General features: G+C 53.3%; 1 protein-coding gene across 1 annotated transcript; it reads left to right on the top strand.

Annotated features, from left to right (window-relative positions):
• The first annotated feature begins 653 nt into the window (after positions 1-653).
• LOC124663269 (chaperone protein dnaJ 72-like) lies at positions 654-15,133 on the top strand. The gene is made up of 4 exons (XM_047200995.1): positions 654-765; positions 13,706-14,066; positions 14,204-14,258; positions 14,974-15,133. The coding sequence occupies exons 1-4, from the start codon at positions 654-656 to the stop codon at positions 15,070-15,072; spliced, it is 627 nt and encodes a 208-aa protein (XP_047056951.1). The 3' UTR covers positions 15,073-15,133.
• The last annotated feature ends 1,418 nt before the right edge of the window (positions 15,134-16,551 follow it).

The following is a 16,551-nucleotide window of genomic DNA, read 5'->3' as shown; positions in this document are numbered from 1 at the left end:
CCGCCGGCACCGCACGGGGCTTTGTCCGGCGGCCTACGCCGACGACGGCGGCAGAGGAGTCGAAGGAGGGGGTCGGGGAGGAGAAGGACTAGGTGGACCCCCCTGTTGCCCGCGGGGAGCGACAACGAGGGCCGAGGCGTCGGTGTCGGGGGAGGGGAGGAAGGCCGCGGGCGACGGCGGCAGCGCGGGGGCGGAACCCTAGGAGGCGCGGGGTCGGGAGCTGTTCTCGAAGAGTATGTGCCCACTCACCGGCAAACCTAGGTACTTCATCGAGAGGTTCCCATGATTACAGTTGAGCGAGTTGGCTACCCTTAGCTTCTCCGTGTCATCAACCCCGTGACAACCGCTTTGTTTTTATTAAAATTGATCTTTAGTCCCGACATATTTTCAAAACATAGCAGGAAAGTGGCTAATTTGGAAGAAACAAAAATGTTGGAGCTTGTTGGGGTGTGCTGTTGGAGTTAGCCACGGCGCCGTCACGCGTTTGTACAGCCGCAGATAACTTCCGTATCGTTCTCCTGCTGCGAGACCCACCCTCAAAAACAATTTAATCGTTCCCGTTAACAAGGCCCTACTCTCTGAACCGTCACAAAACCTTGGCCCCGATCTTGGACTTGGAGTGGGGGGAACGCCGGTTCGCCACCTCACCGGCGATGGGCAAGTCCGAGTCCGACCACTACAAGACGCTGGGGCTCCGGCGAGACGCCAGCAAGGCCCAGGTCAAGGCCGCCTTCTCCCGCCTCGCCCTCCTCCACCACCCCGACTGTTGTGGGTATACTTCATGGGTGTACCATCGACAGTGCCCAGATCCGGCAAGCCCGGGTGGCCCACAGACGGTGATGAGGCATGTGGCCCATCGGGCGGCCCGATTGCTCGTTGATCATGAAGGAAGAAGTCCAGCCCAGGATCGGCAGGCCGGATCCGTACCGACATAGGAGGAACCCGGATCCATGGAGGCCCATGAGGAACCCGGATCCGATACGACGTATATGGAAGGCGGATCCGTGACGTGCACGGCAAGATATTGTACCGTAGTTAGGCATGTACGTAATCCGGCTAGGACTCTCCATGTAAACCCTAGATCCGTGCGCCTTTATAAGCCGGATCCCGGGAGCCCTAGAGGCACAACCACAACTCATTGTAACAACGCGAAAGCGCCCCGGATAATTCCGGACAAGCAGCAGTAGGCCCTGTCATCGTGCAGGTGTTCCGAATCTGGGTAACTCGCGTACCACCGTCCCGTGTGCACTCCGCCCTATGGCCCCTACTTCTTCTCCCCCTCGTGAGGATCCCTCCTCCGAGGTACCGTCGATTAGGCAACGGCAGTTGGCGCCCACCGTGGGGCCTGCGGCGTCTGGAGGCCGGAGCCGGGAGGGTTCCGCCATGGGAAGCTACGACGACTCCATCGCTGTGGGGCGTGTCCTTTACGCCGGAAATCTGCCGATCGTCCCTCCGGATGAGTGTTGGATTCCGGCTAAAACCGACCCCATCAAGCTCTCCATCGTCCCTGTTGGCGGCATACACATCTTCATCGGGGAAACCGTCGATTCCGATGGAAACCCACTCGGTAAGTAGCGCCGACGCGACCGCCGCTGAGCGAGGACGCGAGTCGCGAAGATCCGATCTGAGACGCTGGAACTTCCTAGCGAAGATTCCGCCTTAGATCCGGAAAAATCAAAGCCCACCCAATCCGCCCCGAGCGAGGAAACAAAGGTGGAAGACCAATGCGGATCCGCCCGGGTCTCCCGAGGTGTTAGAGAAGCAAAGGTGTCACTTCGTACACTTCTTGGCCCATACCGCCGGAACCGCCCCTCATGAAGTCGGAGCTGGTCCCGAGCGAGGAAGAGGCACCGGAAAACAACGCAGATCCGGATCGAGGCTCAGCCTGTCGGAAAGCGAAGCTCCGGTCGAAGAGTCGATCTTGGGCAATCCGAGCCCAATTTCCGGAGACACTCCGTCCATGGAATCTGATGACTTCGTGCGCAAGTTGGAGGAGTATGGTCTCGGCGATCAGCCTGAAGTCAACTCCGCCCAGCCGAAGCAGGTTCTCGCAACGGTAGCAGCGCTGGGACAAACCGGATCTGGAGACCAAGTTAGCCAATCTGAGCCATCTCAACAAGGATCCCCAATGTCTCGGGTGCGACCCCAAAGGGATTCTCCTTCGGAGGAAATCCTGTCAGCAGAAGAGGTGGCCGCGCGAGCAGTTCTCAACACACCTATAACTCCGGGCCACGCCGCAGATCTGGAGGCTCTAGAAACCGCCAGAAAGGAGATGCTGGCCACAGCCAAGAGGCTCGCCGACGCCGAAGCTGCATTAAAGATAGGAAGGGCAGATCATGCCGCCTGGCTGGAAAACTTCGACAGACAGGACCGCGAGATTACTAACACACTCGAGCACGTCAAGAGCATGAGGGCTGAGTGGGAGGTAAAGATGACCTACGCGCGAGGCGGAGGCTGATCGTATTGTCGAGAGAAGCAATTCCGCCTCGCAGGATAGCCTTCAACACGCCCGCGAGTTCACCGGCCTGCTGGAAACTCCAAAGGACAACATGCTGAAAGCAGCGGAATTGCTGAAGAAGAAAGACGAAGAAGTTGATATCAACCATCTCCGCACGCTTGTCGCTTCAGCAATGCAGCAGCAGAGCAAGGCAGATACTTCGCGCAGGTTGGAATCCAATCCGGATAACTGTGTATCCACCGCGCAGAAGGACGCCCACGCCGATCGGCATCCCGATGATGAATCACACACCGGATCCTCAGAGCGCAGAAGGAGGGCCAGGGAACACCCAAATCCGATTCCCGTCCCATCACAGACGCCTCCGTCGGATCCAAGAAAGGGAAAGGATGCGATGTACTCCGGACGAGACAGATACCGCAACCCCTCTCCTCCGCCCAACGGTTACCCGCGACCCCCTCGCCGCCGTAGTCCAGCCGGAAACACCAGGCCCATAGGGCACGGTGCAATTGTTATCCGCGACAACGTGCTGCCAAGAAACAGAAACGAGGGAGCGCTCGCCGGAACCTCGCCGGAACCGAGAACAATGTTCGTGAGCCCGAGCCCGGGAGGAGTCGGAATGAAGACCGGGGCCCGGAACCTCGCCGGAACCGCGATCCCGAACCTCGTAGGAGCCGCGACCCAGAGCCTCGTCGGAGCCGTGACCCGGAGCCCCGCCGGCATAACCAGGGCAGCCAGCGCCAAGGCGAAGGCAGCCACAGGAGCCGGAGTCAGCACCAGGAAGGTCGCGGAGATTCAGATGGCGGAAGCAAGAAGTCAGACCGCCCACCTCGCAGGTCTCCCTCACCACCACCTAGCGGTGGCGGCGGAGGTGGAGACGGAGGCAATGGCCGGAGATCTCGCTCTCGCTCAAAGTCCCCCCACGGCTCACGCGACGCACGGGACCGCCTTAACGAGTACAGAACTGACTACATTGGTCCGAAGTGCTTTGGCAGAATGATTCGAGAGGAACCAAAGCCAAGGAGCTCCCTCAAGCTACCCGGAAATACGAAGCATTATGATGGCACCGAAAGGCCGGATACCTGGATTGAGGACTACTACAATGCAGTAACCTTCGCCGGAGGAACCCCTAACATCGCCTGCCGCATGCTCCAGTTGTACCTTGTAGGACCAGCCCGGATCTGGCTCAGCGACCTCGAGAAGAACTCCATCTTTTGCTGGTTCGACCTGAAGACCGCTTTTGAGAAACACTTCAGGGGCACCTACAAAAGACCTGCCACAGCAAGCGACTTACAAGCTTGTATCCGGAAGAAGGGAGAAACCTCAAGAAACTTCCTCACACGATGGTTGGCATGCGAGGAACGAGTGCGAAAACGTCGATCACACCACTGCCATGTACGCCTTTATTGGTGGACTGCAGAGAGGAGGATTGCTGAGGCATAAGCTTACATGTTTGGCTAACGCCAATAAACTGACCTTGGATGAGATGATCTCCATTGCCAGTGATCACACTGCCGCCGATGACGACGCGGGCGGTGATATCGCAGCTACAGCAATCCCCCTGCACCAGCAAAAGAAGAACCGTGATAACGGTAACAACAGCGGCCACAAGCGCAAAAACCCTGATGACCAGAAGAGTGGCGGATCCGAGATGGTCGCCATGGCGTTCCAACGCGGAGGTTCAGGAGGCGGAAGAGGACGCGGCCGTGGAGGCGGAGCCGGCGGGGAGTCGGCAGCATGGCACCGAGGTCACCGCCGGCGGATCCCGCGCTCCGCAAACCTACGAGGAGTACGAGAGACATGCCCTGCCCGGCCCACTTGGATCCGGCTACGGGAAGTCCACTCATACCAACCGCAACTGCAAGTGGGTCAACGACCTCAAGAACGATCCGGAGGCGGGATACAAGCGAGCCCGGAAGCACCGCCCACGCGGCAAAGGAGGCAAGGGCAAGAACAAGGACAAGGAGGAGGACAGATTCCGAGGCGATGGACGAGGATGATAACTCGCCGGATCCCAAAGCCGGAACCGCAGGAAAATCCAACCCCTTCGAGAAGAAGAGCGTGGGGGCTTACCACACCTTCCTCGGAACCCCCACGGTCCGCGCTGCAAAATCAGCTACCCGGTTCCTGAACGCCACAGTTCCGGCTGTGCCGCAGTATGTCAGGTGGTCGGAAGTTCCGTGCACATTTGACAGGGCGGATCATCCCGCCTCTGTGCCAAAGGAATATTACGCCTTGGTTGTGAGTCCCCGCATAGACGGGTATGACTTCTCCAAGTGCCTCATGGATGGCGGAGCCAGCTTGAACATCATGTACCTGGAGACTTCGGAGCGGATGAACCTCACCAAGGAACAGCTCAAACACGGCACAAGCTGAGTTTCACGGCGTGGTTCCGGGTAAGAAGGCGAACTCCCTCGGCAGCATCACACTTCCCGTGGCCTTCGGCGATGTTCATAATTTCCGCGAGGAGAAGATCACGTTCGAAGTTGTGCCCTTCAAGAGCTCCTACCATGTCATCTTCGGCGGGCCCACCTACCACAAGTTTCACGCAAGGGCGTGCTATATCTACAACAAGCTCAAGATGCCGGGTCCCAATGGTATGATCACCATAACCGGAGACTATAAGAAGGCTCATGAGTGCGAGTTGGGCGAAGCCGCCTTCGCAGAGTCTGTCATATCCGGAGAAGAGCTGAAAGGCTACAGGGCCGCGGTGGATCCGACTGAGATGCAGACCACCAAGAAGCAAATCTCCGAGCAGAAAACCTCCTTCAAGCCCGCGATAGAAACCAAGAAGCATGACCTTATTCCGGGTGACTCTTCCAAGCAGGTTTCAGTCGGAGCCAACATGGACCCCAAATAGGAAAGCGCGCTCGTCGAGTTCCTCCGCGCTAACATGGATATCTTCGCATGGCAACCTTCGACATGTCCGGAGTACCTAGGGAACTCGCCGAGCACTACCTCAACATAAATCCGGGGGCTAAACCGGTGAAGCAAGCTATGCGACGCTTCGGAGATAAGAAGCGCCGCGCCATAGGAATGGAACTAGCAAAGTTACTAGAAGCAGGTTTTGTAATAGAAGTTATCCACACCGATTGGGTCGCGAATCCCGTCCTTGTACCCAAAAAGAACACTGAAATACTAAGAATGTGCATCGATTACTCTGGCTTGAACAAACATTGCCCGAAGGATCCGTTCCCCTTGCCGCGCATTGACCAAGTCATTGATTCGACGGCAGGGGCGGAACTTCTGTGTTTTCTTGATGCGTATTCCGGGTATCATCAGATCCGGATGAAGGAATCCGACCAAAAGGCGACTTCATTCATAACCCCGTTTGGTACTTACTGCTATGTTACTATGCCTTTTGGTTTGAAAAATGCAGGTGCTACTTACCAGCGTACGATGCAGCGGTGCTTGAAGGACCAAATTGGCCGGAACGTGCACGCTTACGTCGACGACATCGCGGTCATGACCCGGAAAGGATCCGACTTGATCAGCGACCTCACAGAAACCTTCAACAACCTCCGCAGGTACAAGATGATGTTGAATCCGCTGAAGTGCGTCTTTGGCGTGCCAGCCGGAAAACTCCTTGGCTTCATAGTCTCTCACAGAGGCATTGAGGTGAACCCGGAAAAGATCAAGGCAATCCTGTGCATCAAACGACCAACTTGTCTCAAAGATGTGCAACGGCTAACTGGTTGCGTCGCAGCAATCAGCAGGTTTGTTAGCCGTCTTGGCGAGAAGGCGCTACCTCTGTACAAGCTGCTGAAGAAAACAGACAAATTTGTCTGGGACGACGCAGCCGACGCAGCTCTTCGTGGGTTGAAGGAAATACTTACCTCCCCACCTATCTTGGCAGCCCCAGTAGAGTCAGAGCCAATGCTCCTTTATCTGGCGGCTACCAACAAGGTCGTCAGCCTCGTCATAGTGGTGGAGCGAAAGGAAGAAGGTCATGAATATGACGTACAGAGACCTGTCTACTACATTAGCGAGGTGCTGACAGAATCAAAGCAAAGATACCCTCACTTTCAGAAGCTTGCTTATGGAGTTTTCCTAGGCAGCCGGAAGCTGAGACACTACTTCCAAGAGCACCCGATGCGGTTGTGAGCAAAGCTCCGCTGTCAACAATTCTCAACAACGCTGACGCAACAGGACGAACAGCTAAGTGGGGCATCGAATTATCCGCCTTCGACATCGCTTACAAGCCAAGGACTGCGGTAAAATCCCAAGTCCTGGCAGATTTCGTTGCAGATTGGACAGAAGCTCCGGATGCAAGTCTGGAGCCGGAACCGGAAACATGGGTCATGCACTTCGACGGATCCAAGCAGCATCAAGGCTCAGGAGCCGGAGTCACCTCGAAGTCCCCTACCGGAGAAGAACCGCAGTATGTTCCGCAGATCCACTTCGAAGCTACAAATAACATGGCGGAATACGAGGCTCTACTACACGGATCGCGCATCGCTAAGGAACTAGGGATCAAGCACATCATTTGCTGCGGAGATTCCGACCTGGTGGCACAGCAAGTAGCCGGAACTCCGGAACGCCGTAAATTCCGTCATGGCGGCCTACAGAGACGAAGTTGACGAGATCGCCAAGAGCTTCCTCGGATACGAAGTCAAATACGTCAGAAGAGACGACAATGCAGCGGCAGATATGCTATCCAAGCTCGGATCCGGCAGAAAGCCAATTCCGCCCGGAATCTACCTAGAGCATCTCCGGATACCCTCTGTGAAGGGCGCTAACCCGGAAAACCCAGAAGTGGCAGTGTCTCCGGCTAAAGAGGTATTAGCTACCATTCCGGCTTGGACACAGCCTTTCTCGGACTACCTCATCGATCAGAAGTTGCCGGAGGACGAGGTCCTCGCGCGCCAGATCATCAGACGAGCACGATCCTACACAATTGTTGATGGACAGCTCTACAAACGAAGTGCAACAGGGGTATTTCTCAAATGCGTCTCAAATCAAGATGGCATTGAAATCCTCAGAGAGATCCACGCGAGGGACTGCGGGCACCATGCCGCTCCCGGGTCACTCGTTGCAAAAGCTTTTCGGCTAGGCTTTTATTGGCTCACGGCTAAAGAAGATGCTGATAAGATAGTCAAGACCCGCCGAGGTTGTCGGTACTACGCTACTCAACCAAACGCTCCAGCCCAAGAGCTGAAGACCATACCTATCACCCGGCCATTTGCGGTCCGGGGCTCGATATGGTTGGTAAGTTAAAAAGATCATCTCCCGGTGGTTGTGAATACCTCCTGGTCGCTGTTGACAAGTTCAGCAAGTGGATCGAGGCCAAGCCAGTGAGAAAAGCCGACGGTGCTACGGCACTAAAATTTGTCATCAGCCTCGTAATGAGATTCGGCATCCCACACAGCATCATCACAGATAATGGCACAAACTTCGCTCAGGGAGAATTGAAGGATTACTGTGAAACAATGGGGATTCGATTGGACCTTGCATCTGTGGCTCACCCACAATCCAATGGTCAAGTCGAAAGAGCTAACGGTCTAATATTATCAGGAATCAAGCCACGCCTCGAAGAACCGCTGCGAAGAGCAGCCGGAGCTTGGGCCGACGAACCGGACGCTGTTCGTGGAGTTTGCGAACTACCCCTAACAGGTCAACGGGGTTTACCCCTTTCTTCCCGGTATACGGATCCGAAGCCGTCATTCCCTCCGACATCATCCATGATTCACCGCGAGTTTCCGCCTATGACGATGAAACAGCTGACGAGGCCGGACAGACTATCCGTGGACCCGATCGAAGAAGCTCGGAACCTAGCTGACCAGCGCTCCGCCATCTACCGGCCAGAAGCTCCGACGCTATCACGGTCGTCGAGTTCGGAAACGCTCCTTCATGGCCGGAGACCCGGTCCTCCGCCTTCGACAGTGAAAGACCATAAGTTGCAATCTCCATGGGAAGGACCCTTTGTCGTTAGCAAAGTGCTTCATAACGGATCGTACTACCTTGTCGATTTCCGCGAGCTGAGGGATAGACCTGCTAACTGGCGCCGGAAACGCAAGCGTGAGGATCCGGATGACATCTACGATGAAACAGATCGCCCCGGAATATAGCACAGCTACGTCCTTTCTACACTTAGCATATTTTTCCGAGTTACAAACTCTGTAATAGTTATACATGATCAATGAAATAAAGCTTATGGTTCACTCTTCGAGTCTTTTACCTCCTTTACTTGTTCATTTTAGATCATGTATGTTTTTTCCGACTAAAACCGCAGAGCTGGATATTTCCGCCTAGGCGTGTATGAAAGTTGTGATTTTCAAAATCGTCCTTTAGGACGTAAGCTTAAGTTTTCTCGATTAAGTTGTTATCCATTGCGAACTCGTGGATTCCTAGTAGCGATTTCCGGCACCTATGCTCGGGGGCTTGTTTCCGCGGTTATAGACGGATCGCCATTGGGCTTCGTCGCCGCCGGCAAGCGTTTCCGGCTACGGTTTTCCGGCTCGTGGAAGGTCAAGCGAGCAAGCCGGAAAATAACGAAATCAGCACTTGCTTTCCAACACAAAACGAAACATGCACATAATATTTAACGGATAGCAGGATAAGTGTTTCCGCCCCATGCACAATCGTTTCGTTCCTAGCTACTTAAGAATTTAAGTCTTATTACAAACCCTCAATGGGGCCAAAATGATACAACTGGTTTCATTGTTTTCAAACAGGAGCTCTACTCGGAGTCCTCCTCTTCAGATTGCTGGTAGCTGGAGCCGTCGTCGCTGCCACCAGATCCGGCTTCAGAGTCGTTTCCAGAATTTTCTCCGGAGCGCTCGTTGCTGGACCCGGATCCTTCCCCATAAAACTCTGGCTCGCCTGCTTCCTCCTCTGCATCGGAGAAACCTTCGGGCAGATTGTGTTTGCTGTACCAGAACGAGTGATCCACTCGCCCGACAAACAGCTCCTCATAGCCTTCGGTTCCGCGAGGAGGGCGCTCATGTCGGAACTCTCGGGAGCTCCGCGTGCAGCTTGCGCCATGTTGAGTGACGGGAAGAAAGCCTTGCGGTGGCTAGGACTAAGGAGGCGGCTCCGCGCGCCGAAGACTTACGCCGGTCCTTGATGAACTCCGGCACTGTCGCATAAGTTTGGTCATTGTATCAATGACTGTGGTTTTGGCCTTCTTCAGCGACAGGGCCGTGGCGATTCCGCGGCAGGCTTTAAACAACGCATCGATTGAGATCCGCACTTCCTCGTATGCCTCCGTCCTCGACAGATTTGAATCCTTTGACCACTCAAGGCCAAGGCTTGCTGCGGAAGAAAGAGGTTCAGTCTCGTCAGAGAGAACATATAAGCTGGTCGGAGCAAACGACGTGGAAAAATGCTTACGGAAGATAAGCTTGTCAATGGCTTCCGCCTCCGCTTCCAGGGCTTTGTTCTTGGAAATTAAGGTGAGCGCGCGGCCTTGACTTTTCTCCAGCTTCTCGATCAGTTCCGCCTTCTCACGGGCATGCTTCTCGGAGAGCTCTTTCCTTGCCTCAATCTCTTTGCTCGAGGATTCTTTCATGAAGTTGTTGAGGGACTCGTTCTCCGCCTCAAGCACCTTGACCTTGGCGGAAAGCTCGGCAAACGAGGCATGCTTGGCAGTTTCTTACGGAGACAGTCAAGTTGCGCATGTTATGCAATATGAACTATGACAACACAAAAAGTGAAATACCCGGGTTTTGTACCTTTAAGGCGGGTCTCGAGCAGGTGGATAGCCTTTTGGCTATTTTCCGCGTTTTGTCGCAGCCCCTCAATCTCCGTGATCTGCTCAAGCACATGGATGCGCAAATCTTCGTGCGGTTCCGTGTGGTCCGTGAGACAGCGAGGGAGTTAGTCGGATATTTAAAATCTTGGGGGCTAGCGAGGAGTTCAGTTTGAGATATAAAAATTTTTAATTTCCGCCTAAATTACATTCTGGGAAAGCATCGGATAATACACACGGAGCTATATCACCCAATGCTTGGGGGCTAGTGTTACCTGCCGCACTTCCTTGTGCTTGGCGAAGAAATCTTTCAAATCTTTCTCCAGTTCCGCGAGATCTCGTGTCTCCTCGTCCGGCTTCCCCCATACCTTGTTCAGCATTGCGGAAACTTCCGCGTGACGCTGTGCGAGGGTGAGCTTCTGGAGGGATGGAGTTGGCTCGAGGCTGACTCGGGGCGCATTGGTAACTTGGAGGAGCGTGACCTTCTGCTCTTGTTCTTCATTGGTAGGCCCCGCGAAAGCGGAACTTCGGCTGATCAGAGGGAGGAACGGGTGAGGAGGTTCCCTTGGCGGAGTCGCCCTGGTGAGCGGGATCTTCAGGAATGTCGTCAAGGTCGATGACGTCCTTCGGATCCGGCTTGGAGGTGGATGAAGCTTTTGGCGGAACTCCAACCTCGGGAGTAATGGGAAATGAAGCCGGAGATGGCTTGGCCTTTTTCTTATTGACCCTTGGGGCCTTGGGAGGCTGGCTTCGGAACTTCGGGAAAAACATAAAAATATAAGAGCAAGTGTTAAATCAGAACTTGGGTCTCGGAAGAAGACGCTTACCCGGAAGGCTTGAAAAAGTGTTGGATGGCAGGCTGCCCCTTGTTGCTGGTATTAATCAGCGCGAGGCGCTTCTTTTCCGCCTCGGCTTTCCGGGTAGCCGCGATGCTGAGTGTCTCGCGGGGGCGTTTCGCGTAAGGGCTTGAAGGGGCTGGTTTCTTCCTCTTCGCGGGACGTGAAGCTTCAGGAGCTTCCGCCTCTGACGTGGCCTCTGGATCCGCGTGGCCGGTGGATGGGACTCGGAGAAGAGTTCCGAGTTGATTTTCCTCCAGCGCCTCGAGCTGGTTCGAAGTTACACTTAGCCAAAAGTTCGAAGAAAAATAATAAACCAAAGTCAAGACGACGTACCGCGGTTCCGGATCCATTTGTATGGATATCCTTGTTGCATACGTGAACATGGAGTTCACGTGAGATCTTGAGGAGAACCCGGATCCTCTTGTCGATGGCGTCAGCGGACAGATTATCCTTGGTGGCGCGCATTGGATCATCGCGCCCCGTGTATTCAAACATCGGGCGGTCCTCGTTTTGCAGCGGCTGGATCCGCTTGGTGAACCAGGAAAGGGTTAAGTCCTTCCCCTGTCAGCCCCTCCTCCGTGAGCTTGCGGATCCGCCTAACGGCGCGGGTTAGTTGAGGCGAGTCGGAGAAGTGGGGCAGATGCGTCCATGACGGAAGCTCGGTGGGAGGGCAGTTCTTGAAAACTCGGAAGTTTCTTTTCGCTCGCCGGGTCGGAGACGTCCTTCGGATAGAAGAAGCCCCCGGACCGGTACCTCGCGGATTCGTGGCGGTCGGTAGGGGGTAGACGCGGCCCGGGCGGAGTATAAAAGTGATGGATCCGCATGTAGCGAGTTCGGCAGATTGCCGGATCCTCTCCTTCTTGACGAGAGAAAAAGTATTGGAATAAAGAAATCTCGGGGGTTACCCGGAGATGGCCTTCGCAGAGGGCGACGTGGTTGCGTGATGGCGAGGACGCTGTTTGGAGAGATGTTGTGGGGTTGGAGTCCATACGTCTTCAGTATCTCCAGGAAAAAATCCGAAGGCGGAAATGAAAATCCGCGCTCCACCAGTGCCTTCGTCAGCACCATCTCGTTGTCCTTCGGAGCCGGAGCAAGTTCATCTGGAACTGACCTCCAGCTTCCGGGTTGCAGAAAGCCCTCCGACTCGAGGTTCTTGAGCTCCATCTCGGTGGTGGCACAGGGCCACCACTTTCCCTTAGCTTCGGAGTCGCGCTTCCGAGCTTTTGACTTCTTGGCAGCTTCCTCCGTCTGCTGCGCCGTTTGACCCGCTTCGGAAGTTTTTTCCGGGTGAGCGGAGGTCCCCTCAGTTTCTTTGCCAGAATCCCTCGGAGGATCCAGCTTAACTGGGGCGAAGGGAGGCGGAGCGGAGGAGATCGGCGTCGCCATGATTGGTTCCGAGCTTGGAGGCGGAGTTGTTGAAGACATCTGAGGAAAATGGTTTGTCGGAAACTAATTTTAGTCGGATCCCATGTCGTCTTCCCCAAAGTTTACCCCTACCAACTACGGCACGAGAACGACGCTCGAGAGCTCACCGTGATGGAGTCCGCGGTGGTCGGAGTCGCCGGCGACGAGGTTTCCGCGCGGTGGCTCGCCGAAGTTAAGAACTGGACGAACACTGTGCGGCGGCGAGGCGACTCCGGCGAAGTTCCGGCGAGATTCCGGCACGGCGGAGAGGAGCTCGTGGGCGGCGCCTGGCTGAGAGCTGAGAAGGGGGTGAATGAGGGTAAAAGTGCTCGACGGCGGATATTTATAGGCTGAGCGGATGAGATTCGTGTTCCGCATCCTGCGGTCGGAACGCAAGCGTCGCACCGTTGGATGCGTGACACGTGTCCCAAACCCTAGCGGTAAAAATGGCTAGAGATAAGTTACCGCGGAAATCGCGCGAAAGTGGCGCCAGAATTGGCGGAACCGTTTGAGTCTTTTAAGATTCCGGGTAATTGCGTAAGGATAAGTTTGTTCTCGTTCGTGCAGGGAGTAACCCGGAGATGTTCTTTGGAATGTCGATGGATGAAGTCCCGCAGGGTGGGAGCATTTTCCGGCTATAAGTTGGAAAAAGAAGAAAATGCAAAGTTGGAGCTCTTCAAGTTTCTCCGCGTTGCCGATGATGCCGGAGACTTAAGGAACCAGCATGGCGGAAACTGCAGGGGAAACCCGGAGAACTCTGGGGGCTACTGTTGTGGGTATACTTCATGGGTGTACCATCGACAGTGCCCAGATCCGGCAAGCCCGGGTGGCCCACAGACGGTGATGAGGCATGTGGCCCATCGGGCGGCCCAGTTGCTGTTGATCATGAAGGAAGAAGTCCAGCCCAGGATCAGCAGGCCGGATCCGTACCGACATAGGAGGAACCCGGATCCATGGAGGCCCATGAGGAACCCGGATCCAGTACGACGTATATGGAAGGCGGATCCGTGACGTGCACGGCAAGATATTGTACCGTAGTTAGGCTGTCTGTAATCCGGCTAGGACTCTCCATGTAAACCCTAGATCCGTGCGCCTTTATAAGCCGGATCCCGGGAGCCCTAGAGGCACAACCACAACTCATTGTAACAACGCGAAAGCGCCCGGATAATTCCAGACAAGCAGCAGTAGGCCCCGTCATCGTGCAGGTGTTCCGAAGCTGGGTAACTCGCGTACCACCGTCCCGTGTGCACTCCGCCCTATGGCCCCTACTTCTTCTCCCCCTCGTGAGGATCCCTCCTCCGAGGTACCGTCGATTAGGCAACGACACCGACCGCCACGCCCGCGCCGACGCCGCCACCCGCCGCTTCCGCCTGGCCTACGACGCCTACCACGTCCTCTACGACGACACCCGCCGCGCCGAATATGACCTCCGCACCGCCCCCTCCCCCTCCTCCTCGGCTTGGAGTCGCTTCGGGTACGGCGGCGGCAAGTCCCGCTCCTCCTCGGCCTCGACCTCGAGTGGCGATAGGTATGGCGGGGCCTCCTCCTCCTCCTCCCCGGATCCGGTTCGCCACAGGTACCGCCACGGCGGCTACCAGGACTGGCCTTCCGCGACTCGGAGGGGAAACGAAAGTCTGGGCGTTTGGATGAAGGCGAATTGGTGGCCCTTGCTCTACTGGTAAGCAAAATTCTGGGTGCTAAATTGGCCTCAAAGCCTCGTTTCTTGCCCAGCCCATACCAATTCTACTTCCGGTGATATATCGTTTCGTGTCTGAACTATGTTTCTCCGCGGTGATAACTCTATTAATTATGCAGTGCACTGAGGACCGTAGAACTTGTGGTAGATGGCTGCAGGAAGTATAATACCTGGGTAAGTAAGCAGCACCTCAACCTCTAATATGGTTGATGGGATTTGACCTCCCATCCCTGTTCTTGTAAATTCGTCTGGCCAGTATGCATGTTTTGATCAATTCAAGCCCCCATTGTATGTCTTATGTTAAATGTAGTATGCTTAATTCCCATTGTAGTGTGCTTAATTGTTAATGGAGTAGCTAATTTGGAACTAATGTTCTGTGCAAATATATGCCCTATTGTCATGTCATATATGTCAGCTAAGCAAACTGGCGTTCTGTTATAAATTTTAACTCTAGGAGAGTTGAATAGGAACTGTAGAAGATGTGATACTCAAGCTGATAAAAGGGCTTTACAGGGGAATTTGCCTATTTCACCATTGCAACTTCTTGTTTTTGAGCGATTATTCACTTAGTGAATTGGAAGATCAGCTCAATGGCCTATCCGGTTATTTAAAAATGCAGCCGCCAACATGCTGAAATTCCCCTGACCAAATGAAAAATGCAACATTATAATTCCATTGAAATAAGCAAGCTAAAACATATCAGCTCAATGGCCTATTCGGTTATTTAAAATGCAGCCGCCCCATGCTGAAATTCTCCTGACCAACGGATAAATGCGCCATTAAAATTATATCGCGCCATTGCTGATGTGTTATGTTAGTGTTTTCTATTTGGCACGATACTGAAATTAAATTCAATGCATGAACTCGGCATGTGTTTTTTTACTTGCAGAAATCATCAAGGAAGGAGTCGATAGAGAAGGAAGCAGCAAAGTCAAAAGAGAAGATGGGCGATGAGCCGTTGGAAGAGGAAGAGTATGTAGTAGTCTAGCTTCACATGCCTGTGCAAAGTGTGAGAGAGCAATGCTCAAGGTTGTTACTCTTGCCATTCTCTGAAACCCTGTGCCACATGCCATGAGAGATGGAAATCTATTGTAAGTCATGACTAACTAGATTCCGCTGGGGAAAACGTATTTTCTGTCTCAAAAGATTAGGGAATGTTAGCTAAAGGAGTGGTACTATGCTATGCTCTGCTCTGCCACGGGGAATAGTCCTCGTTTGGATTTCGTCGCCTTCTAAGCAATTTAAGATTTCTATTACGAGCTCAGAAAGTAATGTATGTCATGGATGTGACTCCCTCACTTTGGTCTTAACGTATATTGTATAGTAAATTTTTTGTTGCTTGTAGGAGGTTAGTTGTTTTGGGTTTTTGGTGTTAAATAAGTAGTATTATTCACATGTTATAAGGTTTAATAGCATGGCTATGCAAAGTGTGAGAGAGCAATGCACTAGGTGTAATAGTCCAGTTTCACATATCTTTTGCCATTCTCTGAAACCTTGTGACATAGCATGAGAGATATAGTCTCTTGTAATTTCTGACTAACTGTATTTCCTGTTAAAAGACTGGCTGTCATGTTTTCCCATTTAGCCTCAAATGTGTCTCTCTTTTCTTCTCCGGGTTTTGTTCCGGTGACAACCTGCTTTTGGCTTTTTTTTTTTGTTGCTTCTTCATTTGGTTTCGTAAACTGACGTTGTAACAGGCAGGCCATGTGCCAGCTGTATATTCGTCAAAAAAAAAATCCTCCGAGACCTTGTGACACATGGCATGAGAGATGATGAGGAGGACATCCCATCTATTGATACAACCGTTATACCTACAGCCGCACAAATACAAGTTGTAACAGGCAAGCCATGTGCCAGCCGTATATTCGTCAAAAAAAAAATCCTCCGAGACCTTGTGACACATGGCATGAGAGATGATGATGAGAACATCCCATCTATTGATACAACCGTTATACCTACAGCCGCACAAATATAAGGACCAATCACTCGAGTTCGTGCTAAACAACTTAACTATCAAGTACTTTCGTTTCTTAGAACTATTCCTCACATACATGAGAATATGATGCTGCCTAAATCAGATATGTTTGTTACTCTTAGGAATGATGGACCTAGCATGGATGAGGAGGACAAGCATTGGAGCATGATCACACATGAGGAGATGGCAGCAAGCATTTGAGGATTGAAGAGGACGCCGCAAGTGGAGATTTCAGAACTTTGAAGCCACCATAAGAAGATATGAAGACATGGACGAAATATAGAGTTTTCCACTTCATAATTCCGTCCATAGCATAATATGATGCTGCGTCACCTTTAGTTTTGGGCCAGGCCCATGTCAATTTCGCAGGATTTAAGTCAGCCACTTTTTAGAGTCCGTATTGAATGGGGAAAGGCCTTCTAGGGTTTGGTTCGGCCACCATACGTATGGCTAGATGAAACCCCACCTTTTCCTCCTTTAAATACCCCAATA

This window comes from Lolium rigidum, chromosome 6 (genome assembly GCF_022539505.1).
Source record: "Lolium rigidum isolate FL_2022 chromosome 6, APGP_CSIRO_Lrig_0.1, whole genome shotgun sequence".
In the NCBI taxonomy this organism is placed as follows: Eukaryota; Viridiplantae; Streptophyta; class Magnoliopsida; order Poales; family Poaceae; genus Lolium; species Lolium rigidum.
The sequence above is the reverse complement of the archived record's forward strand: the minus strand, read 5'-3'. Positions and strand labels throughout refer to the sequence as shown.